This window comes from Panthera pardus, unplaced genomic scaffold, assembly GCF_024362965.1.
Source record: "Panthera pardus isolate Hobbes unplaced genomic scaffold, ASM2436296v1 HiC_scaffold_3, whole genome shotgun sequence".
Taxonomy (NCBI): Eukaryota; Metazoa; Chordata; class Mammalia; order Carnivora; family Felidae; genus Panthera; species Panthera pardus.
In genome coordinates, this window is record NW_026526876.1 from 31,667,832 (window position 1) to 31,690,431 (window position 22,600).

General features: G+C 52.3%; 2 protein-coding genes and 1 long non-coding RNA gene across 5 annotated transcripts; 1 reads left to right on the plus strand and 2 right to left on the minus strand.

Moving 5' to 3' along the window:
* Nucleotides 1–8: 8 nt before the first annotated feature.
* On the minus strand, nucleotides 9–4,238 carry TMUB2 (transmembrane and ubiquitin like domain containing 2). Of its 3 annotated transcripts, none has more exons than XM_019434821.2 (4): nucleotides 4,114–4,238; nucleotides 3,439–3,563; nucleotides 1,551–2,117; nucleotides 9–1,294 (listed from the first exon to the last, which is right to left on the minus strand). In XM_019434821.2, the coding sequence occupies exons 2-4, from the start codon at nucleotides 3,471–3,473 to the stop codon at nucleotides 928–930; spliced, it is 969 nt and encodes a 322-aa protein (XP_019290366.2). In that variant the 5' UTR covers nucleotides 3,474–3,563; nucleotides 4,114–4,238; the 3' UTR covers nucleotides 9–927. The 3 variants fall into 3 exon arrangements, with proteins under 3 accessions (XP_019290366.2, XP_019290367.2, XP_019290365.2); XM_019434822.2 differs by lacking the exon at nucleotides 4,114–4,238 and adding an exon at nucleotides 2,951–3,307 and having other exon boundaries at nucleotides 3,439–4,032; XM_019434820.2 differs by lacking the exon at nucleotides 4,114–4,238 and having other exon boundaries at nucleotides 3,439–4,031.
* Nucleotides 4,239–11,433: 7,195 nt separating this feature from the next.
* On the minus strand, nucleotides 11,434–20,080 carry ASB16 (ankyrin repeat and SOCS box containing 16). The gene is made up of 5 exons (XM_019434889.2): nucleotides 19,282–20,080; nucleotides 17,231–17,498; nucleotides 14,462–14,954; nucleotides 13,960–14,073; nucleotides 11,434–13,513 (listed from the first exon to the last, which is right to left on the minus strand). The coding sequence occupies exons 1-5, from the start codon at nucleotides 19,580–19,582 to the stop codon at nucleotides 13,328–13,330; spliced, it is 1,362 nt and encodes a 453-aa protein (XP_019290434.1). The 5' UTR covers nucleotides 19,583–20,080; the 3' UTR covers nucleotides 11,434–13,327.
* On the plus strand, nucleotides 19,321–20,450 carry LOC128774223 (uncharacterized). The gene is made up of 2 exons (XR_008418713.1): nucleotides 19,321–19,433; nucleotides 20,173–20,450. It is a non-coding gene; the product is annotated as an uncharacterized LOC128774223 (long non-coding RNA).
* Nucleotides 20,451–22,600: the final 2,150 nt, after the last annotated feature.

Genomic DNA, 22,600 nt, shown 5'->3' on the forward strand with positions numbered 1-22,600 from the left:
TCTTAAGGTCACAGAAGGAGGCTCCACAGCCACAAAACGGAACTTTATTTAGTCACAGACACTGACCCTCCATCCATGAGCCCCAGAGGCAAGGGCCTGGGGCCCAGGGCTCCATACCCAGAGCTCGTCCTTGGAGCTGGGCAGGGTAGGACACTGGCTGAGGGCCAGAGCTGTCTCTTGCTTACAGCCTTAGGCCTAGGGTAGCAGCAGCTGTGGCTTGGCCTCTCCCAATGCTGGGGGCTTGGCTTTGTGCCGCACTCCCCTTCCTGACTGAGCTCTATAAAGGACTATTAAAAAAAAAAAAAAAATACAAGCAAAGTGCTTTGAAAAAGGGGAGAACACTGGAAACTATCCAGAACACAGAGAACACCCTATTCCTGCTACAGGGGTGGAGGGAGAAGGTAGAGGCGGCTAGGTGCCTACAGGGGAAGCGGACACAACCTTCATTCCTGCTGTGTGACTTTAGTCTCAAAAGATGGATATTCCCTTAAGAAACAGAAAAATACTCCAGGCTCCCTACAGAAGTATGCTGGGGCCATGCTGAGCTGCCCTGGCAGGCAGCCCTGGGTACTGAGGAGCAGACATGCAAGACAATGGAAAGAGCTAGGGCCACAGCTGGGAGGGAATCCTCCGAGCCCCGGCTGCCCACTGAGCTAGACCGCCAGCTCAGCTCTGAATTTCTGGACCCTAAAAGTGAAAGAAGAGGACGTCCTCGTTTTCTACCTGAGTTGTGCTTGCACAGAGGGGACGTCTGTACCCTCGTGGACGTGAAGGGGAGGCCCCGTACCTGCCTCCTATGTCCTAAGGAGGAGGACCCACCACATCCTTTCCACCCCTCCCTCCCAAGCCCTTGGGCCCAGCTCTGGCCAGGAAAGGGGGGAGGCCGTAAAGAAGGAAGACCATGCCTTTCATTTTCGCCCTGTATCCTTATCGTCCATACATCCCAAATACTAGGAAGCTGAAAAAGACGGTGACCCCCACCAGGGAGACGGTGGCAGGTGCTGTGAAGAACTGGCGGTAATTGATACGGAAGTACCAGACCACACCCAACAGCACCACAAACACGGGCACCATGAGGCTGCCCACACTGACGCCAAGGCTGGGGGGTTCAGTGGCCGAAGAGGGGGCCAAGGATGCTGAGGGGCCCGGAACAGCTGACCCTGGGGGGGAGCGGTGGCAGTGAATCACACAGTTGTCGGTAATGTTCAGAGAACGCAGTGTGCGGGCTGGGTCCTGCAGCAGACGGCCCTGGTAGATCAGTTTCATCTGGCTCTCTTGTCCAGGGAAGTACTTACTGTAAGGATGAAAGAGGCAGAAGGAAACACAGAAGGCGAGGAATGAGAAGGCAAACAGGCCTGGACTGACAGAGCAGGGCAACGAGGGGAAAAACCAAAGGGTGAGTTTCTAAGAAGTATCCTCCACAATCCTAGTGGGGGCTGGATGGACCTGACCCATCCCTGCTGCTCCCATGTGGACACCAGCCTCCTCCCAGGTGACCAAGGGCTGAGGGCACGGGCTACGAGAAGCCTCCCGCTCTCCAGGCCACTCACCTCTTCAGGGCACCCACAGTATCCTCCGGCCTGGCCACAGCCAGCTCCTCGGTGTCATTGAGGAATTTGAGCCGCACATTGATGAGGCCAGGGCTGGGGGGGAGGCAGCTGCCATCCTCAGGTCTCAGGGGGGCCTCTGGACTGCTGCTTTCTGGGCCCGCTTGTCTTTTGGTCAGGCCTTGGATGTCAAGCAGATGCTCAAGGCTCGGCTCAACGCCACCCCCGGCTCCAGGCTCCCCTGTGGGGTCTCCCCCACCTTCGCCAGCCTCTTCAGCCTTCTCGTCATTACCCTCTGATGGATGGGGAAGTTCAGTGGGCTCTGGGGTGCCTTGGCCCGCTACTAGATGGTCCACGTGTCCCAGGTGGAGGACGGATGTGTCGCCAGCTGACACAATGGTGCCCAGGAGCTGGTTGCTACCGCTGTCTGCTACGTAGGTAGAGAGCCAAGCTAGGACCAAGGCTAGAATCAGCACCACCACACCTGCCACCACAGTCACCTCATTACCCACACCCTCAATGAGGGTGACATCAGAGAGCTCCATGGCCTGGCTGCTGACTGGGTCGACACTGCAGGAACAAAGGGGGATAGCATAAGCAGGGTACGTGGGGTTGCAGCCAGGTCCCTAGTTTGTTTACGTTTAACTGAGCCAGCCCTGAAAGAAAATGGGGGTTCGGCTCCCCGTAGAAGGGGGAACAAACCTTCCTACCTCCGGACCCCCAACCTAAAGCTGAGGACTTCCCTTTTGTCTCCAATGTGAAACACTAGCTTTCGGGATCCACACCCTCCCTCTCTCACATTTCAACCTCCCGAGAGCATGGATCATCAGGAAAACCTCATGACTTTGTTGCTGCTGCTGCTGCTGCAACCCGTCGTTGCTTTTTTGGTAGGCGGGCAAAAACATTTGCCTCTTTGAGCCCTGAGTTTCTCTAGGATTTCTATCACTTGGTCCAGCAACTATGCCTCCCCCCCCCCCCCCCCCCCGCCCCGAGAAGCCTCCAAGGAGGCTTCAGAGAGACCAAAGAGCCTGAAATATTTCATTCTAGGGCCTTCTGGAAACACAGTGCGGCCACTCTTGCCAGATTGTCTCATTTGAACCCTACCTCGTTCGTGGTCACCTATTCAGGTGCAGGTGTCAAGAACCAAAAAAAACATTTTTTCACCAGAAGCAGAGTCACAGACCACCCCAAAGGGACAACTGTGTAGGGCCCATCAGCAGACATTATGCAGCAGGCACTGTGTCTCCCGCCTCTGAAACACTTCCGGCGAGCCCTAGGGAGCGAAGGAGGACGGACACCAGAAACACCACCCTTCTGGGTCATCGTAGGCTCACGACTGCAAAACCACTACCTAGGTGGAAATGACTTGGAAGAGATTCCAAAAAAGCTCTCACAATCCATACCTGTATCTCTCTTCTCGTACCGTGTAGTTTCTCCCTTGGTAGTTCCTTAGAAAGGCAGGAAAGCCTTTCTTTTGCTCCTTAGAGGACCTACTCTTTCCCTTGGAGAGTGTGCTGTTTTCACAGCTGCCCCGGGCAAATCCGATCGGATGATCATCATTAATAAACTATTCTCACGATACCTATAACATTTCATTACACTCATCTACTTGTCCATCTCTCCCTACTAGACTTCTGGATGACAAGTATTTTTCTCTGTACCCTAGTGCCTAGCATGATGCCATAGAAACTGCTCAAAGAATATGTGCGTGACATGTCAACATCTGAATAGCTTCCACATCCTTATTTAGAACATGGGCCCTGGAGTGAAAACAAAAACAGAACACTAATTACAATCCTGCTCTTGCCTCTTACTAGCTCTGTAACCTCGGACAACTTTCTCAGAGCCTCAGCTTTCTGATCAGTAAAATGGGGTTAAAAATAGCACCTACCTCATAAGGTTGTTTTGACGGTGACGGGAAATCATCGAAGCAAGATACCTAGCACAGGGTCTGGCACATGGCAACGGTTCAATAAATAAATGGTAGCAGTTACTTCTCGCTCCCCAGACTAGCCCCTGATGGTAAGAAGGTTAATGTCACCAACCCTGATTTACAGAAAAGGAAACTGCGGCGAAGAGAAGCGAAAACGACTGGCACAGACACAGGGAACTTTCGGGGGCAGGGGCCAGGCAGGACCCCAGGTCTCCGGCCTCAGAGGCCTCTGCTCTCTCCTCAGCCTGTGAGCGACACTGACGGCGCGGTGAGGAGGGGTCCCGACCCTGCGTTTTCTGAGGCGCAGGCTCCGCGTTGGGCGGTCCTATTCCCGCGGCGCCGGAGAGAAGTCCGTGGGCCCACCTGAGCCGAAAGGCTGCCCGGTCCCTGGCCAGCAAGCTCAGTTCTCCCAGCCCGTAAGGGGTAGAGTCGGAAGAGGGGGTCACAAACCATCCACACCCCTCAAACTTCGGGGCGGGGCTGAGGGCCTGGGGGCGGGGCTTGAGTACGCGGGGAGTCATGGGAAATTAAAGGGGGATTGGACCAGTACGGTGCCTGGATAGGGAAGGAGATCCTCACCAGAAAGGGCCAGACCAAGTGTTTTGACTTCGCCAGGAAGGCCCATGGACTCACCTTTCCGTAGGGGCCGGGGGAGGGGCTGGCTATCCCCGATTCTGTCCAGGGTCCGGTTTCTTCCGGCTTCTCCCGGAAGCTGTTTGAACCAGGGAAGGAAGTCCCGCCTCCGCGCTTTGCACTGATGACGTAAATCTACGTAAGGCGGGCTGACGTAAATGTATTCTTTAAATAAAAGGGACAGGTTTCTCAGCGGAAGGAGGGGCGGAGTCACTGTTGGCGGGATCGTCGCCCTCCCGGGGCGGGGCCACACTCACTGGGAGGGGCCTAAGGAGCCCATGGGTGGGGGGCGGGGCCAGATGGGATTGGGGGAGGTGTTTGGGGGAGGGCGTGGCTTCGCGTCTGGAAAACTGAGGCGGGCTGGCACAGCTGGGCAGAACGTGAGCGGCGCTTCCCTTGTCGCAGCCTGTCCTTCCGGTCTTGTTCCCAGCCTCCCGGGCTGATTGGATTTAATACTGCTCTGTCCTGTGCACTGAGTTCCTGGTTAGCGGGATCAGTGAGGACTGACCTCCAAAAGTTCAACTCAGGCTAGTCTAGAGACAGACAGGAGGCAATTTAGTCACCGGCCGGCTGCTCCAAGAATGTGGCCCCAGGTAGCGTGGGACCTCGGTGAATAAGGCGAGAAAGCATTTCAAAGAAGGCACAGATTCAGCGCAGGCTTAAGGCGCAAGAAAAGGAGCACAGAAAAAGACAGGGGGGAAAAGGTTCATCTCCCAAGAACTTATCCGGATTTTTGCAATTAAAATTCTTTCATGGGGCGCCTGGGTGCCTCAGTCCGTTGGGCGTCGAACTTCGGCTCAGGTCATGATCTCGCAGTCCGTGAGTTCGAACCCCTCATCCGGCTCTGCGCTGACGACTCAGAGCCTGGAGCCTGCTTCGAATTCTGTCTCCCTCTCACTCTGCCCCTCCCTCGCTCACACTCTGCGCCTCTCTCTCTCTCTCTCTCTCTCTCTCTCTCTCTCTCTCAAAAATAAAATTCTTTTAGGGGTGCCTGGCTGGCTCAGTTGGGGGTGTGAGTTTGAGCCCCACATTGGACATAGAGATTATTTAAAAAAATTTTTTTTGGGGGGGGCGCCTGGGTGGCTCAGTCGGTTAAGCGTCCGACTTCAGCCCGGGTCACGATCTCGCGGTCCGTGAGTTCGAGCTCCGCGTCGGGCTCTGGGCTGATGGCTCAGAGCCTGGAGCCTGCTTCCCATTCTGTCTTCCTCTCTCTCTGCCCCTCCCCCGTTCATGCTCTGTCTCTCTCTGTCTCAAAAATAAATAAACGTTAAAAAAAAAAAATTAAAAAAATTTTTTTTTTCCCAAAAGACATGTTAGGATTTTTGTCATTTTCTGGTGAACTATTGAATGAAGTATAAAAAAGGCAGACAGGGGTAAACTTATAAGTGAAGAGCTGGTGGTTTTCACCAGTTGAATACCAGTGGAACCCACACTCAGATCAAAACATAGCAAGTGACCCCATAACCCCTCTTCATGTCCTTTTCCAGCCACTGACTTCTGTCACCATAGATTAGTTTTCTCTGGTTTTGTACTTTGTGTAAATGGAATCAAACCATCTAGCTTTTTTCCCCCAAGTCTTATTGTGAAATACACATAAATTTACCGTTTTGACCATATAATTGATTTATTTACTTACTGGTTGATTTATGTTTTAGAGAGAGAGCATGCGCAAGTGAGGGAGAGGGGCAGAAGGAGAGAGAATCTTAAGCAGGCTCCACACTCAGCATGGAGCCTGATGCGGGGCTCAATCCCACAACCCTGGGATCATGACCTGAGCTGCAACCAAGAGTCGGATGCTCAACTGACTGAGCCACCTAGGTGCCCCTGTTTTATTTATGTAAGTAATCTCTACACCCAACCTGAGGCTCAAACTCATGACCGCGATCAAGATCAAGAGTCACATGCTTTACCACCTGAGCCAGCCAGGCGCCCCCACTGTAACCATTTTAAGTGGCTAAGTCAGTGGCATTAAGGACATTCATAATGTCATGCACACATCACCACTATCCATTTCCTATACCCATGCCTCCTTCCCACCTCTATTATACTTTCTGTGAATTTTCCTATTCCAGGTATCTCATATAAGTGGAATCGTACAATATTTGTCTTTTTTGTATCCGGCTTATTTCACTTAACCATGTTTTCAGGGCTCATCCATGTTGTAGACTCTACCAAAATGTCATTCCTTTTTCAGGCTGAATAATATTTCATCGTATGTATATAGCACATTTTCTTTCTTTTTTTTTTTTTTTTTTTTTTTATAGCACATTTTCTTCATCCGTTAATCTGTTAATGGACATTTGTGTTGTTTCCACCTTGTGGCTATTGTGAATAGTGCTGCTACGCACATTGATGTACGAGTTATCTATTTGAGTCCCTGCTTTCAATTCTTTTGTCTGGCTTCTTTTGATCAACAGTACGTTTGTGAAATGCAAGGTATTTAAAAAAAAATTTTTTTTTTTTACATTTATTTATTTTTTGAGAGACATAGAGAGACAGAGCACAAGTTGGGGAGGGGCAGAGAGAGAAGGAGACACAGAATCCGAAGCAGGCTCCAGGCTCCGAGCTGTCAGCACAGAGCCCGACGCAGGGCTCGAACCCACAAACCGCTAGATCATGACCTAAGCCGAAGTCGGACGCTTAACCGACAGAGCCACCCAGGGCCCCAGCAAGGGATTTTTTTTTTTTATGTTTATTTATTTTTGAAAGACAGGGAGAGCACAAGTGGGGGAGGGGCAAAAAGAGAGAGAGGGAGACACAGGATCATAAGCAGTCTCCAGTTTCTGAGCGGTCATCCCAGAGCCTGTCACAGGGCTCAAACGCATGAACCGTGAGATCATGACCTGAGCAGAAGTCGGTCACTTAACCGGCTGAGCCACCCAGGTGCCCCTGAAAGGTAAGGTATTGTTTTAATGCCTGCATATGTGTATTTTGGGGGGTTAAAATTTAGTGTTTTTATTTTGAAGAATGCTGGAGGGGGCAGGGCATCATAATATAGCTACACGGAGTTTTGAAGAGTGAATAGAGATTTATCAAGCAAAGTTCCAAACAGAGAGAGTAGCAAGTTCAAGGGCTCTCAATAAATACTTGAGGGAACGAATAAGCCAATGAGCTGACCCACTATTAGCGCTTTTGAGAGTTTATTATGTGCCAGGTACTGTGCTAAGTACTTCATATACATTATCTTATGGAGCCCAATCAAGTAGCTCTTATTATACACATTTTATAGGTTTGGGAACTGAGGCTCACAGAGAATAAATAATGAGGCCATTTGTGCTACAGCTGAAGTCATCCAGTGCCGTGCTCGAGCTGTCTCTCTCTCTCTCTCTCTCTCTCTCTCTATCTCTCTGTCAGTGTGATCTTATTGTCAGTATTTGGTCCCTTCCTTTTTTCATTAATTGTATACCATGAAGCGTCTCCTATGTCACTGAATATTTTTATAGCATCATAGCGTAGCTTTAAATAGCTGTTCAACAGTATTATCTTCCATGTTGCACCGTAATCTTTTTTTAATGTTTATTTGTTTTTGAGAGAGAGAGAGAGAGCATGAGCAGGGGAGGGCAGACAGAGACAGAGACAGAGACAGAGAATCCGAAGCAGGCTCCAGGCTCCGAGCTGTCAGCACAGAGACCAACGCAGGGCTTGAATCCACAAGCCGTGAGATCATGACCTGGGCCAAAGTTGGACGCTTAACCGAGTCTCAATAAAAATTTTTGTGTGTCTTTGATGACAGATTTTTGTACACATCCATGATTTTTTTCCCTAGGATAAATTCCTAAAAATAGAATTGCTGGATCGAAGGGTGTTCACATTATCAAGGTTTTTGATACATGCCCTCTAGCAGGTTGTACCTATTTCCATTTCTGTAGCAGCGTGAGTGGCACCCACTACTGTTTCCTTCCCCCAAAACAGGGTGGAGGCTAGAGAGAACGGGGATTAATGGGGGGAGGTTCTGAGAATCCTGATACAAGATCCTACAAGGAGGAGAGAGCAGAGGGAAAGGGGGAAGTGAAAATCAAGGCTATCTGAGAAGGGAATACTTGACTGAGCAGTGACCTCTGAAGCCCAGGAGGGCGGAGCCAGTGGCCAGGGCTGCCCTGCAGAGGAGGCTGGAAATCCGGCTTTTTGACTGCCCCAGCTATCTGACTAATCCATCTGGGGACTAGGCACAAACACTCTCGGGTTTCGTAAGCTGCATGGACCGACTGCTGCCAGGACGCTTATCATACTGTATTGTCGTTTTTAATTTTTTGGTTTTACCAAATTCCTTAAAGGGAGGAGCTGCGGTTTTCGTGTCTTATTTACTTATTTATTTTCGTGTCTTATTTATTTATTTATTTATTTATTTATTTATTTATTTATTTATTTTTACTCCACTATCCCCCCAATCGATTCCGGTACCTGCCTACAGGAGTTACTTGGTCAAGATATATTCAATGAATGATGGTTGGATTCGGAGAAGCTGGAGGGAAGAGATGGGGAATTTGAGAGAGTTCTCTTCTCTGCTGGCCAAAGGTGAAGTCCTAAGACGGCCGTGGCAGGGAAGAAAATGGATGGAACAGAAAAGGAAGAAGGATTGGCTAGGGGTGAGGTAGACTTGGAATGCTCAGCCGCTGGGATGAAGGGTTGATAAAAGTGGAGGTTGGGCATAATGTACAGAATTGTAGAATCACTATGTTGTATATGCGAAACTAATGTAACATTGTATGTCAACCATACTTCAAGAATACAAAAAAATTTTTAAAGATTATTTATATTTGAGAGAGAGAGAGAGAGAGCAAGCAGGGGAGGGGCAGAGAAAGAAGGAAAGAGAGAGAATCTCGAGTAGGCTCTGTGCTCCTTGTGCAGAGCCCTGAGAGCCCAACATGGATGCTTAACCGACTGAGCCACCCAGGCGCCCCCAGAAGTAGACATTTTTTATGTTTATTTATTTTTGAGAGGGGAGGGGAGAGACCAAGTAGGGGAGGGGCAGAGAGAGAAGGGAACAGAAGATCTGAAGCAGGCTCTGCGCTGACAGTAGAGCCCGATGCGGGGCTCGAACTCTCAAACAACGAGATCATGACCTGAGCTGAAGTCAGACGCTTAACCCACCGAGCCACCTAGGTGCCTCTAAACATTTTTTTAAAGAGAAAAAAGAAACCGGGGAGGTTGAGTCTAGCAAAGGATGCATTTTATGGATGTGGAGAGAAAAGGACAAGAAACAGTTAAGAGTGTCTTGAAAGGGGCTTTCCGGGGCACCTGGATTGGAATGTGTACAGTAAGTCTGTTTTACTAAAACTGCTCCTTCCCCAAGCACTCTGTGTCATTCATCCATGTTTGCCAATCTGATAGAGAGAGGCGTGTCTGTTCCTTTGATTTCCTTCATTGGCTTACTAGAGAGTTTTCCATTTTTCGTTATTTCTTCAATCACTTTGTAAATTAATTGTTTAGGCCTTTTGTGTTTTCTTCCCTTAAAAAACTTTTAATTTCACAAGAATCCATGGGTACCTGTTTATAAAAAATTCAAATATGAAAAAAAAAAAAAACTTAAAAAACCCACATAGTGGCAGGGTGCCTGGCTGGCTCAGTCATACAGCATGAGACTCTTGATCTCAGGGTTGTGAGTTCAAGCCCCACACTAGGCATGGAGCCTACTTCAACAACAACAACAACAAACACATGGTGGGATTGAATTTTTTTTGAAAATTTAAAATATGGACCATATATTTTTTCTTTCCTTTTTAATGTTTATTTTTGAGAGAGAGAATAGAAGAGAATAGAATAGAGAGAATGAATAGAAGTCCATGTCTGGACTTCTAACCCATAGGAACCATAAGATAATAAATGTGTGTTGTTGTTGTTGTTGTTGTTTAATGTTTATTTTTGAGACAGAGAGAGACAGAGCATGAGTGGGGAAGGGTCAGAGAGAGAGGGAGACACAGAATCCAAAGCAGGCTCCAGGCTCTGAGCTGTCAGCACAGAGCCCGATGTGGGGCCCGAACCCACAAACCACGAGATCATGACCTGAGCGGAAGTGGGACGCTTAACCGACTGAGCCACCCAGGCGCCCCTTAAATACAGACCGTGAAATGCCCCACCGTCACAGTCCTTCTCCCCTCCCAGAGGAGAATTTTTGGGCACCTGCCTCTGGGCCTTTCTCTCTTCATCTGCGATCGTGGGGTCTGGTTTTGTTTGTTTGCTGGACGTATCGCATTCCAACCTATTTTTTTCTCTTCAACAACGGCCTTGAAAATCTTTCCAAGGTAATACCTTGTGCTGGTCACGTGGAAGCCCTCCCCAGTTCTTTCCTGCTGGAGGCACTACCCTTTGTAAGGGCCGCGTCGTACGCCAGAGTATGGATTTGTTCACTATTTCCCTCTTCGTTGTGTCCTCCTTGCAGGCAGTGCTGGGGCGAACGTTCCCATGTGTGCCAGCCTTTTGTGTAACTGGGGAGCAGTGTTTAAGGGTGCTGCTAAATCGCCCACCAAAAAGGCAATTTCCCTTCCCACCAACAGGATGAGCAAAAAGTTCCATCTTCCTGGGCACTGTGTGTTATCAGTCTTTACCAATTAATTCCCTCAACCTGGTGGGTGAATAATATCTTATTATTGTTTCAGTTTGCATTTTCCTGATTGCTGGCGAGGTTGAGCATCACCATTCATGGATTCGACAGATATCGGAGGGTCCACTCTCCGCAAAGCCCTGCACAGGCACCCAGTCACCAGTGGTGAATAAACCAGATACTGTTCCTGGGGCGCCCGGGGGCTTAGTCAGTTAATCGTCCAACTTTGGCTCAGGTCATGATCTCGAAGTTTGTGGGTTCGGGCCCCACGTCGGGCTCTGTGCTGACAGCTCAGAGCTTTGGATACTGTCTGTCTCTCTCTCTCTGCCCTTCCCCCGCTCTGTCTCTCTCTCAAAAATAAATAAACATTAAAAACAAAAAACCCAGATACTGTTCCTATCCTCACAGATGAAGGAAGTGAAATCTTTTAGTTGCAGATTTCCCCCCAATATTTTGTCTTTTTTTAAAAAGTTTATTTATTTTGAGGGGGGAGGGGCAGAGAGAGAGGAAGAGAGAGACTCCCAAGCAGGCTCCATGCTACCAGTGGGGGCTCGAACACATGAACTGTGAGATCACGACCTGAGCCGAAATCAAGAGTCAGACGCTCAACCGATTGAGCCACCCGGGCCCCCCCCATTATTTTGTCGTTTACTTGTGCTTATGATCTGCTGGTTTTATAACCAAATAAAATTTTTTTTTCTGTATCCAATCTATTAATCTTGTATGCTTTCACCCTGGAAGATCTTCTCCTACCCCCAAATAACATACATAATCTCATATCTCTTTGGGGGTTTTATTAAGTGGGTATTTTGTCATGGCTGTAAGAACAGAAAAGGCAGAGCTCACTGGGGTCTGCCTACTGTTAAGGGGTGGACCCCTCAGCATCCTTCCCTGAGATCGAGGCTCCCGGCTTGGGCCCAGGACTAGAGAGGATTTCCCTTTCTTCTCTTTGGGACTGCGAAATTAAAGCAAAACTTTCTTCCAGAAAGGAGAGGTTGCCTCTCTGCATGCCAAGGTACAAAACCGTCCTCGTGTTGGGGGAAGGGAAGATCCTCAGATGCAACTCTCCACGGAGGAGTGCGGGCCGGGCGACAGCAGCAGGAGGCGGCCCCCAGGACTCCTGACCCATCTCTACCGTGTGACTCCAGGTAGTAATGGCAGGGGACAGCCCAGGTCCCTCAGCAAAAGGACTCTCCTGCGGTGGGTACGACAGGCTCAGGGTCTGGCAGGGGCCTTCTGTTGTTCTTATACCCTTTTTCCTATCACAGGAGTAACAGGTGCTCCGTGCAGAAAACTTGGGAACCACGGAAGAGCACAAAGGTGGGGTGAAAGAAATGGAGTGAGGGGGACCTCAGCCACATTTCTTTTTTTAATTTTTTAATGTTTACTTTTGAGAGACAGAGCATGAGCGGGGAAGGGGCAGAGAGAGAAGGAGACAGAATCTGCAGCAGGCTCCAGGCTCCGCGCTGTCAGCACAGAGCCCGATGTGGGGCTCAAAGCCTCGAACCCTCGAACCCTTGAGCCGTGAGACCATGACCTGAGCCGAAGTCGGACGCTCAACCGACTAAGCCACCCAGGTGCCCCATATCTCAGCCACATTTCAACCTCACACATCCACGCTTTGATTCTGGGCACAAGTCATTTATTTGCATTCATAAAAACTGCTTTGGCTCAAAAGGTTCCTCTTAAAGATGAATGATGGTACTTTAGACTCTGGGGTCGGAGGAGGAAGTGAGAAGGGGGACAGCTGCTGGCTTGTCCTCCTGTCACAGACCCTTAGAGACCACAAGTGTAGTGACCATTGTTTAAGACACCATGCATCACCGGTGGGGGCACAGGGGGGCACGACCGTAAACAGGTCCCAGGCATCACGCATTTATTCCTTCCTCAACAACCATTTGCTGAAATGCCTGTTCCAGGAATGCAGTCCCGGTCTCAGCCAAGCCGATGCAGACACAGGCTCTTATTTCTAAAAGTGCAATCCAAAGAGGGCTCTGAGGAGATCGTGCTATTGGGCTGATAGTGCTACTTTGTCCTCAGTTTCGACCAGGCCAAAAAAATGCGGGAAGGGTACACCAGGGAGAGGGAACAGCGCATACAGGTGCCTGGAAGTGAAGCAGGGTGGCTCTTATCCAGCAACCAGCTGCTAAGTTTGCTAAGGCTGGGTCACAGGAACCTCAGAGGGAGAAGGGGGGGAGGGTCAGAGGACCCGAGAGCTTGGCGGAGGCAGCGGTGGAAGATGTATCAATCTTACTGAATTTGGATTTTAGCCTGCAGGTAGTGAGGAGCCGCTGAAGGGCATGATCAGAGTTGTGATTCCCAAAGGGAGTTCCGGCATCCTTGCCGGGTATGGGTCTCAAGACCAGGCAGCGAGGTCTTCCCTTCAAGCAACAAAGGCAGTTCGGGCAGAGGCAGTGCAGGTACAGGCAGTCTGTGACTCTTGATGAGGCCAGACAAGTACACGGGTGGCAGGGGATGGGGGGAACAACAAGGATCCCCCCCTCCTCGCCCGGGGGCCGGGTGGATGGGGGGGGGCATCCACGTAAGCAAAGGAGATGGAGGTGGGTGAAGGCGGAGTGTGCAGACCTTCCCATCGGACAGCGGAAGCCCGGGTGAGGTTGGAGGTCAGCAAGCAGCTCGGGAAGCCGCCGGAGGGATGAGCTGGCGTGGGGCTCACTGGATACGCCCCTCAGCACGCAGCATCAGGTAGTCCCTGAGGACCGGGGGCAGTGGGAGGCTGGCGACGGCCTGGCGGCAGCGGCCACCCAACTGGGCCCGCACAGCCAGCCGGGCCAGGTGCTGCAACCGCCTGGGCTGGTTCACCATGCTCAGGGCCGAGGTGTAGAAGGCTTCGTGCTCCTAGGCCAGGAGTGGAACGGGATCAGATGGCCCAGTACCCTTGACTCTGACCTCTCGGGATGACCTAGAGCTGGGGGCCCCGGGGGCATTTGCAACATGCACCCCCCGCCCCAGGTGTTTGGTGCATCTTGAAAGACTCAGATTCAGAGCCCAGAGGCTCGGCAGGGGTCACGGGAGATGGGGCCGCGCTGTAGGGCAGGGTCTCAGCCATGACTGCACCCACGCCCAACTCCAAAGATGCCAACACAGCCCGATGATAAATGCCCGTGCTGGCACAAGTGACAGAGGCAGGAGAGGTGTGTGGGATTAGAGGTTGTTCTGAGGTGCCAGGGGGAGGGGGGCCCTGGGAAGCCCATCCCGGACGGATAAGGCCTGGGGCTCATCCTTCCTCTCCATCTCCCCCAGAGCCCAGGAAGGAGCTGTGCCCCTGGGGTGGACATGCTTACCTGCCACAGCTCTGGGAGCACTGCCTCCACCCAGGTATCACAGGATGGGACATAAGGGTAGGCATTAAGCAGGACTTCCAGGGCCCGAGGGAAGTTGGCACAGTGTTTCAGCATCTAGGAATCAAAAGAGGGTCTTAGGGTCACCATGGCTCTCCCAGCCAAGGGCAGACCCAAGCCCAGCCGAAGCCGAAGCCCCATTCACACCCAAATTTGGGAGGCTAAAGTCTGAGTCTCTCCCCACTCTTTCCCATGCCTCGGTTTACCCCACCTTCAAGTGGGCTGCAACCTGTTGGCCCCAACCAGTCTCCTTGGGAGCTCTCTTCTCCTTAGACACGCTCCCCTATAGCCCTCAGTGGTCCTTTCCAAGGTGGGGACAGACGACCACAGAGCCGGGCTCTCAGTCTCTCGGTCCCCCTCTTCCCGGGGGCGGGGGGGGGGGGGGATTCCAGCTGTGAGCTCCCCACCCAACTCCGGCCTCCTTGCACAGGCCCTCCCTGCACACCTCAGGGCGCACAGGCTCGGCCCCGTAGTCAAGCAGCGCTGAGAAGAGGACCTCGGGCTCCCAGTTGGGGGCGTCCTGGACGGCCTGCAACGCGCAGTCCATGGGCGTGTGGCCCGCCCCGTTGGGCACTCCAGCGCAGGCCCCGTGGCGCAGCAGCAGCTCGGCCAGGCCCCCGCAGCCATTGGCACAGGCGTTGTGCAGTGGCGTGTGGCGCTTGCGCCCGGCGGCGCGGGCATCTGCCCCGGCCGCCAGGAGCCGGCGCGCTGCCGCCTGGTGACGTCGGCAGCTGCCTGGGCCCTCGGCCCCCGCGCACGCCGCGTTCAGGGCCGTCTCGCCCTGGCTGGTGCGCAGGTGCACGTTGGCGCCGTGCTCCAGGTAGAGGGCCACGTGCTCCTCCAGGCCGCGAGCCGCCGCCACGTGCAGGGGTGTCATCGCGCTGTCCTGCGCCGCCAAGTTCACAGTCGCACCGGCTTCCAGCAGCAGCTTGGCGCACCTGGGGGCAAGGCGCAAGGCCCAGAGGCCAATGCTGAGGGACCAAGGCCTGGCCTGCGGTCATCCCCTTCCCCCTTGCTTCCCATCCCGCTCGCCTAGAGGCTGGAAGCGAGCGTGGTGTGCACCGTCAGACTCACAGAAGCCCCAGGACAGACGGCAGAGCTTCAAGGCCTATCGATGTCACCAGAAACATCTCCAGGTTTCAGATAAAACTTCAGCCAAGAAAGGGCTCAGCACGGCCAAGGACCCACAGCAAGTTAGAGGCAGCGTCAGAATTAGTACTCACTGCTTCAGACAGTTCCTCCCAGAATCTATTTCCTCGGTAAATTCTAATCATGGGTTAATTTTTGTTTCTGAAACCTGACTCCCCAAGCGGATTGGGACCCCGCCCGCCGCCCCCCCCCCCCCCAGGGCCTGGTTCTGATCCCCTTGCCAGTGGTCTCCTAACATTTTGATAGCACAAAATGTTTTGAAAACCCACTACTGTGTCCATGATGAATGTTACGCATAGAAAATTAGAGTATGAGACGGAAAGAAAAAGAAATAGAAGTCCTAATATTTTCTTCATGCCTCCAACCTGGAAGACCACCCTTCTGGACCAGTGATATCCACTCAAGCAGAGGAAGGCACCTGAAGACCCACCCGCTCCCCTTTCCCCTAGAGAAAGCAACAAAACCCAGATTTTAGGGAGCACATGTTTCACAGTCTTCCAGTCCCTGGAAAAATTATAGGCCAGAACACTGTTGAGGCAAACATACATCATTAACCATCACGGGGTAAAACAAACACGAAACAAACTCCATTAATGATGCAATTAAACTAACAGTAATTTATAATTAAAAAGCCAGAATGGGAGCCACCGGAAGCCCAGGAGCAGATCCGGCATCCCCAGCAAAACCCTGATGACCAGGTGTCAGTGTCCCTCCCCCAAATGGCCAGTATTCCAGCACCACCCCCCTCAGTTCACAGATGCAGGAGGCTCCATGCTCCCTGGCCAAGAATGGAGTAGCAGCCCAGTCATCCGTAAACTTTATTTCCTCGGTCAGTTCTAATCATGGGCTAATTTTTGTCTCTAAATACTACACTTAAGTAACACTGAAGAGGGGTGCCTGAGTGGCTCAGTGTTGGTAAAGCATCTGACTTCGGCTCAGGTCATGATCTCGTGGTTGGGGCGTTGGAGCCCCACGTTGGGCTCTGTGCTGGCAGCTCGGAGCCTGGAGCCTGCTTTGGATTCTGGGTCTCCCTCTCTCTCTGCCCCTCCCCCACTCACGCTCTGTCTCTCAAACAAAAAAATGAATAAAGATTAAAAAAAATTTTAATGAAAAATAAATAAATAGCACTGGAGAACTCACTCAGGAGGGTTTCGGTAAGTTTCACTTAAAAGGATAAAGTCGGTTGGAAAGTGCATCGTGTGCTGGTAAGAATTCAAGAAAGGAATGGAAACTTAGAATCACTTGGGTCCATCGCTGATCTAGATCCAGCTGGGGAGAGGTCCCCAGCATGTGGGCTGTGGAGTGTCTCCCAGAAGCCCTTGACTCCCTACCACTGCCAGCCCTGGCTGGGGACCTGATTTGGAAAAGTACGAATACTGTCATGTAGGGGGGGCCAAAACCCTGTTAATCTTTTTTTTTTTAAGTTTTTTTTTTTTTTTTTTTTTTTTAGTATAGTTGACACACAATGTTACATTAATTTCAAGTGTACAACTTAGTGATTTGACAAGTTTATACATTATTCTATGTTCACAAGTGTAGCTACCGTCTGTCCTGTTACATCGCTATAACAATGTTCCTTATGCTGTGCCTTTTATTCCCCTGCCTTATCCATTCCGTAACTGGAGACCTGTATCTCCCCCTCCCCTTCACCCATTTGGCACAACCCTCGACCCCTGGAAAAACTTGTCGATCTTAAAATTTGGGAGGAGGAGGTGTGTGTGTGGCCAGGGCTTGTACTAAGGTTGGGAAACACTGGGCTACATCTTTCTTGATGCCTGCCTTAAAACAGGTAGGAATTTGGCTACAGAGGATGCATAGAGGCTAAGAGACTGTGGTTGGGATAGGTTTTCCAAAAAAGCAACAAGGCTTCTGCCCCCTGGGCTTAGCTCACATGATGGACAAGTTACTAAAACTTTTTGAGCCTCAGTTTTCTCACCCATAGGATGACACCTGTCTCCCAGGTTGTTGTGAGGACATGTGTATGTGAGGTGTTTCCCCTTCTTCCGGCTATGTGAGCTGGACACACACACACACACACACACACACCCCTCCCCTGGGCACCTACTGCAAGGACTCAGGGACTGTGCAGAGGTGCAAGGGGGTCGTGCCCTCCTCGGACAACACGTTGGCCTTGGCACCGAAGGTCAGCAGCAGCTGCACACAGTCAGACTGGGCCCGGGCACAGGCCTCATGCAAGGCTGCCCGGCCTCCGACCCGGGCGTCCAGCTCAGCTCCCTGCCGGATCAGGTGGCGAGCACAGTCAGTGTAGCCTCGGGCAGCAGCGATGGTGAGGGGTGCCGTCTGCTTCGTCTTAGGCGTCAGCACCCAGAACCCTGGGGAGAGGAGGCAGTGTTGGGGGCGGGGTATGTGATATCCGCAGGGCAGGTTGTGGCATGCAATTGACCCTGGCCTTCCCTCTGCACCCTTGGCTGAGCACGAACGCTGTGCAGGGCTGTACCTATGGGGAGGGGCTCACTCAGTATAAATTGGGACAGCCTTTTATTTTATTTTACTTAAATTTTTAAATTTTTATTTGAGAGAGAGAGAGAGCACACACACGAGAGTGGGGGAAGGGGGCAGAGAGAAAGAGGGAGAGACAGAGACAGAGAGAATCCCAAGCAGGCTCTATGCTCAGTGTGGAACCTGACTCGATGCTTGATCCTAGGTGAGATCATGACCTGAGCTGAAATCAAGAGTCAGACATTCTCAACCGACTGAGCCAACCAGGCACCCCCAAGGGCTTAGGACACAGATGCCTAATATCCAACTGTAAGTTGTTTGCATTACGGTGAAGGAGATTCCTGGGTTTGCCAAATTTGGGGTAAAGCATGCTTTGTTTTTTATTAGGATTGAAATTAAGGCCGACTTCCATTTGGGGATAGATATGCTGCAGGATGAGACCAGGATACCCTGGGTCGGGTCACATCTCTAACAGTTAAGGCCAAGCAGGAGTCTGACGCTGGCAGTGACTGTGAGAACATAAGCTCTCCGAGGATTTTGAGCCCCCAGATCCATGTGTGGGATTTGAGGCAATCTCTGTCGGTCTTAAGAGCAGGGCGATCTCAATTGAGGTATTTGGTTTACACGGACAAACCCACGGGTCAGAATAGCACCTAAGGAAATTCTCTGGCAAGTACACAAAGATGTTCATCATATTGCTATTTAAAATAATTTTCTAAAAAGGGAACCCTATCTACCCAGTCTATTTGGGGGCTGGTTATATAAATCATGGCACACTCATACAATATAATTTATGCATCTATTTAAAATATTATGTGGAGGCGCCTGGCTGGCTCAGTTAGTGAAGTGCGTGACTCTTGATCTTGGGGTTGTGAGTTTGAGCCCCACATAGGGTGTACAGATCACTTAAAAATAAAATCTTACTTATTTTATTTAAAAAATCTTAAAGTGTTTATTCATTTTAGAGAGAGAGAGAGAGAGAGAGTGAGTGGGTGCATGTGCGCGCATGCACGGGGATGGGGGGGCAGAGAGAGGGGGAGATGGAGAATCCCAAGCAGGCTCAGCACTGTCAGCACAAAGCCAGACACGGGGCTCAAACTCACAAACCATGAGATCATGACCTGAGCAGAAATCCTTAAAAATAAAATCTTAGGCGTGCCTGGGTGGCTCAGTCGGTTAAGCGTCCAACTCCTGCTTTCGGCTCAGGTCATGATCCCACGTTTGTGAGATTGAACCCTGCGTCACCTGCTTGGGATTCTCTCCTTCCCTCTCTCTCTGCCCCTCCCCTGCTTGCGATCGTGTTTACATGACTCTCTCTCTCTCTCTCTCAAAATAAAAAAACTTAAAAAAAAACCTTAAATATGTGTGTGTGTGTGTGTGTGTGTATATATATATATATGTATTCAGAGAAAAAATTGCATTAGAATAACTGTTCCCATGTAATTGATATGTTAATATAACTTTAACTCTGAAAAGACATACAAACCACTAACTACGCTTCATCTCTGCTTAGGAGGGAGCTAGAATGGGCTGTAGGAAGGAATGGTCAAGGCTGTGGTCGGGAGGGAGGCGGCGAGGCCAAGGCTGTCCTCTTCCCCACCCCCACCCCCACCCCCTTACCCTCCCTCATCTTCTGCCCCACTGGGTGCTCCCTACCCTGTTCAGCTGACCAGGCCAGCTGGTTGCTCACAGTCTCCACAATCATGTTGGCAGCGTCTTCATCTTGGAACAGGGCTTGGACCTGTGGCAGGTCACCGGAGAACAGAGCATTGTGCACGGCCGGGTCTCGGCAGCAGCGGCGTGGCCTGGTGAGTCGGGCCCGGGTGCTGGGCGGGCACCTTTGGCTTCGGCACTGCTGGGCCGCAGCCCGCCGCCGGTCCTCCCACTCCAGCCACTCCCGCTGCAGGCGGAGCGCGCGCAGCGTGGAGGAGGTGAAGGGGAAGGTCTCCTCTGCCATGCGGAGGGGCCCAGGGGTCTGGGCAGTGGCAGCTGGGCACAGCCCGATTCCCTCGGCCGACTGCCTCCCTCGCTCTGAGCAGCCACCCTGCCCCTCACTCGTGACCCAGCAAGAAGAGCAGCTGAGGCTATAAATAGGTCCTTCGCTGGTTTAGTAAACACCGTTTGCCCAGAGTCGTGATCCTGGTGCAGAGAAGGTGTTGGGCCAACGCCTGCCCCGGCTGACAGCCTCCCAATGGGGCAGTAGCCCTCAGCTGAGGCCATCCGGGACGGAACTTCATGGTCAGCATCCCCTACTTCTCTGGAGAGAGCATCTTGGGTTGGCAAGGGCCGAGGGGAGTGAAACAGTCAATCTGGGAGACGGGGAGGACAGGGAGGAAGAGCCTGAGTGCTCCCGCCTCTCAGCTGTTGGCTGGAGGGCGGAGCCCAGCCCAGGAGATACGGGCAGGTGGAGACAGGATGCAGCCAGGTCTTCCAGCGTCTGCCGTGGTAGGGATAACTCTGCACACATATGCACAGGGCTTTGCAAGTAATTACATTACCTTTACGTTCATCTTCTTTTTTTTTTGATGTTTATTTATTTATTTTGAGAGAGAATGTGCAAGCAGGGAGGAGCAGAGGGCGGGGGGAGAGAATCTCAAGCAGGTGCCTCGCTGTCAGCGCAGAGCCTGATTCAGAGCTCAAACCCACGAACCATGAAGTCATGACCTGAACCGAAATTAAGAGATGGATGTTTAGCCAAGTGAGCCACCCAGGCACCCCAACTTTTACACCCATCTTCACTCCAAGGGCCATACTTCCTGGCTCATGGAGGTAAAAAGCTTGGTTTTGACAATAAATTATACAATCAAGCCACTGATCACACTTGAGCACCTCTGAGGTGGGTGGTTTTATGTCGGTTTTAACGATGAGGAACTTAAGGGGAAATTAACAAGGGGAAATTACTGGCTCCAAGGTCACCGCTTGGAGCGGAGCCAGGACTAGGACCCCAGGTGGCCAGACTGCATAGATGGTGCACTTTGGCTCCAGCTGCTGTGGCCACATGAGGGCGGACAGTGGTGAGAGCCTCTCCCCACCTTCCCAGCAGGCCAGCATGATCTCTAGAAACTGCCTGCAATGAATTTTGTGTCCCCGCCCCCCCCCCATCCCCCGGCACCTGAAAGGGCTCACCTGCCTGCCAGGCAAGGGGTCCACCTGGCAAATGGGCACTAGGACCAAAGACACCTACAAACCACAAACTCATTCACCAAGAGAAAGCAGCTGTCCTTCCAGGAGCCTCTAGGGGGAGGAACGAGGCCGTGAAATAGCACTGGCTGGTGCTGCGGCCAAGCCGGGGGGAAGGGGAGGGTACAAGGGATGCCCCAGCCTCGGCTGTCCCAATCCCCAACCTCTCCCAGTGTGCTGGCAGGAGGCCCCTCGGCCCCTCAGGGCCAGCTGAGCCCCACGGTGGCCCGGTCCATCTGCGCCAGCGCTGCGGGCTCTCCTGGCCCCTCAGCCCGCAGCGCCTCCTCCCCTCCCTGGCACCGCAGCAGCCCCTGCTCCCTTACCTCCGACTACTTCCTCCCCCTGATCCCTCACACAAAGTCCCAGCGCTGCTTCTCGCACTGTCAGTCACCATCTCAGTGCCCTTAACTCAGACGGGCCCAGCCTCCTGCTGTTCCTTTCTCTGGCCACAATCCCTCTGCTCTGCCACCCAAGTGGAGGGATCTAAAATGGTTCATTTCCTAGCTTGACAGTGTCTGCTGGCTTCCAACAGCTGCCCTCTCCAAAGTGAAGCCCAGTTCCTCGGGCCCGAAGCATCCTCATTGAGGCTCCTCACCCTTCCCTGCCACTCCCCTGCCCCGCGCTCCAGGAGGACTTCACACGGACTTTGCGAAGGACCTAGCCCAGTGTCCCGTGGACAGAAGTCGGCCATGCTGGGCCAGGGCAGGGCCAGGATTTATTCAGCTGGGTCTCTGCGGCCCAGCAAGGGCCTGGCACACAATAGGTCTGGATGTGGTGTTTAGAAGCGCTTGGCTGGCAGCAGGCTGGCCCCTTATGTGTAGTGCATTGACTGAGGGCCCTTGTTCTCTGCCAGCCTGAACACTCATCTGCCTGCCCAAGTGGGTGGCAGCAGCCTGGGCTGTTTCCGGCACTGCCCTTACCCTGCTGTTCACCCACTCTGGCCCCAGCTTCTTGGTGGTATTCCAGGGTGGGGGATCCCAGAGGAGGAATGACATCATGCGCAGCGAGGTCTTTGGAGATCCTCAGAGAAAGGCGCCTCTATAAATGCGGCTGTGATTAACCCTGTTGGAACCCATTTGGTGTTTTAATTGCCCCGCCAACGGCCTAGCTCAGCACCCACAGCTGGGTTCCCAGGGTTGGGAGCTGATGGGCCGGGTGGGGCCAAGAGGGGCCAAGCTGGGGTGGGTGTCCCCGTCCTTCTGAGGCACACAGTGGTCATGATGTGTAGGGTGAAGGGCTGTGTTGACCTCCTCAGCCCCTCCGCAGCCTTCTTGTCTGTCACGCAGGCCTGAAGGTGCTCTGACTACAACCCAGTCCTCAGAGATACCGTGTGTTGTCTCCTGTCTTTAGCCTTAGCTTCCTGAGGGCAGAAAATGGAGGCTTTTACTCCAACCCCCACACAAACCCCCAGGGAGCCCAGTTCGAGTGGTGGGAACAGTGCCAGGTGACTGGATACCCACCCTGCCCTCTGGTTGCTGAGCCTGTAGGGTAAGGAAGGACACAAGATTCCAGGATGCCGGTCAGGACTGTGAGTGGTAGAGAGCGGGGCTCAAGGGGACTGAGTGGGGAGTGGTATTGCAGGCCAAGGGGCACGGAGCGGTTTTAGGTACCGGACGACCCCCCAGCACAGGTGGGCCGTGTCCCAGATCTGAGCTGCGTCAGCAGGGCTGGGGAATTCGCAGTGGCTAGAAGAGGGAGAAGTGCAGGATCTGTTCAGGTAGGAAGGTTGCTAGCAAATTAGCCCCTTCTTGCTCCTGGGCTTGGAACACAAAAGCCTTTCAGAGCAGGGCCCCAC

Excerpts from the sequence above, each read along its gene's own strand:
- TMUB2 (XM_019434821.2), bottom strand. The coding sequence starts at position 3,473 with ATGATTTCCCGTCACCGTCAAAACAACCTTATGAG. Across the intron at positions 2,118-3,438 it reads CGTCAAAACAACCTTATGAG|TGTCGACCCAGTCAGCAGCC; the intron begins GTAGGTGCTATT and ends TTGTTCCTGCAG. Across the intron at positions 1,295-1,550 it reads ACTGTGGGTGCCCTGAAGAG|TAAGTACTTCCCTGGACAAG; the intron begins GTGAGTGGCCTG and ends TCATCCTTACAG.
- ASB16 (XM_019434889.2), bottom strand. The coding sequence starts at position 19,582 with ATGGCAGAGGAGACCTTCCCCTTCACCTCCTCCACGCTGCGCGCGCTC. Across the intron at positions 17,499-19,281 it reads GGCCTGGTCAGCTGAACAGG|GGTTCTGGGTGCTGACGCCT; the intron begins GTAGGGAGCACC and ends TCCTCTCCCCAG. Across the intron at positions 14,074-14,461 it reads CCGAGCCTGTGCGCCCTGAG|ATGCTGAAACACTGTGCCAA; the intron begins GTGTGCAGGGAG and ends TTTGATTCCTAG.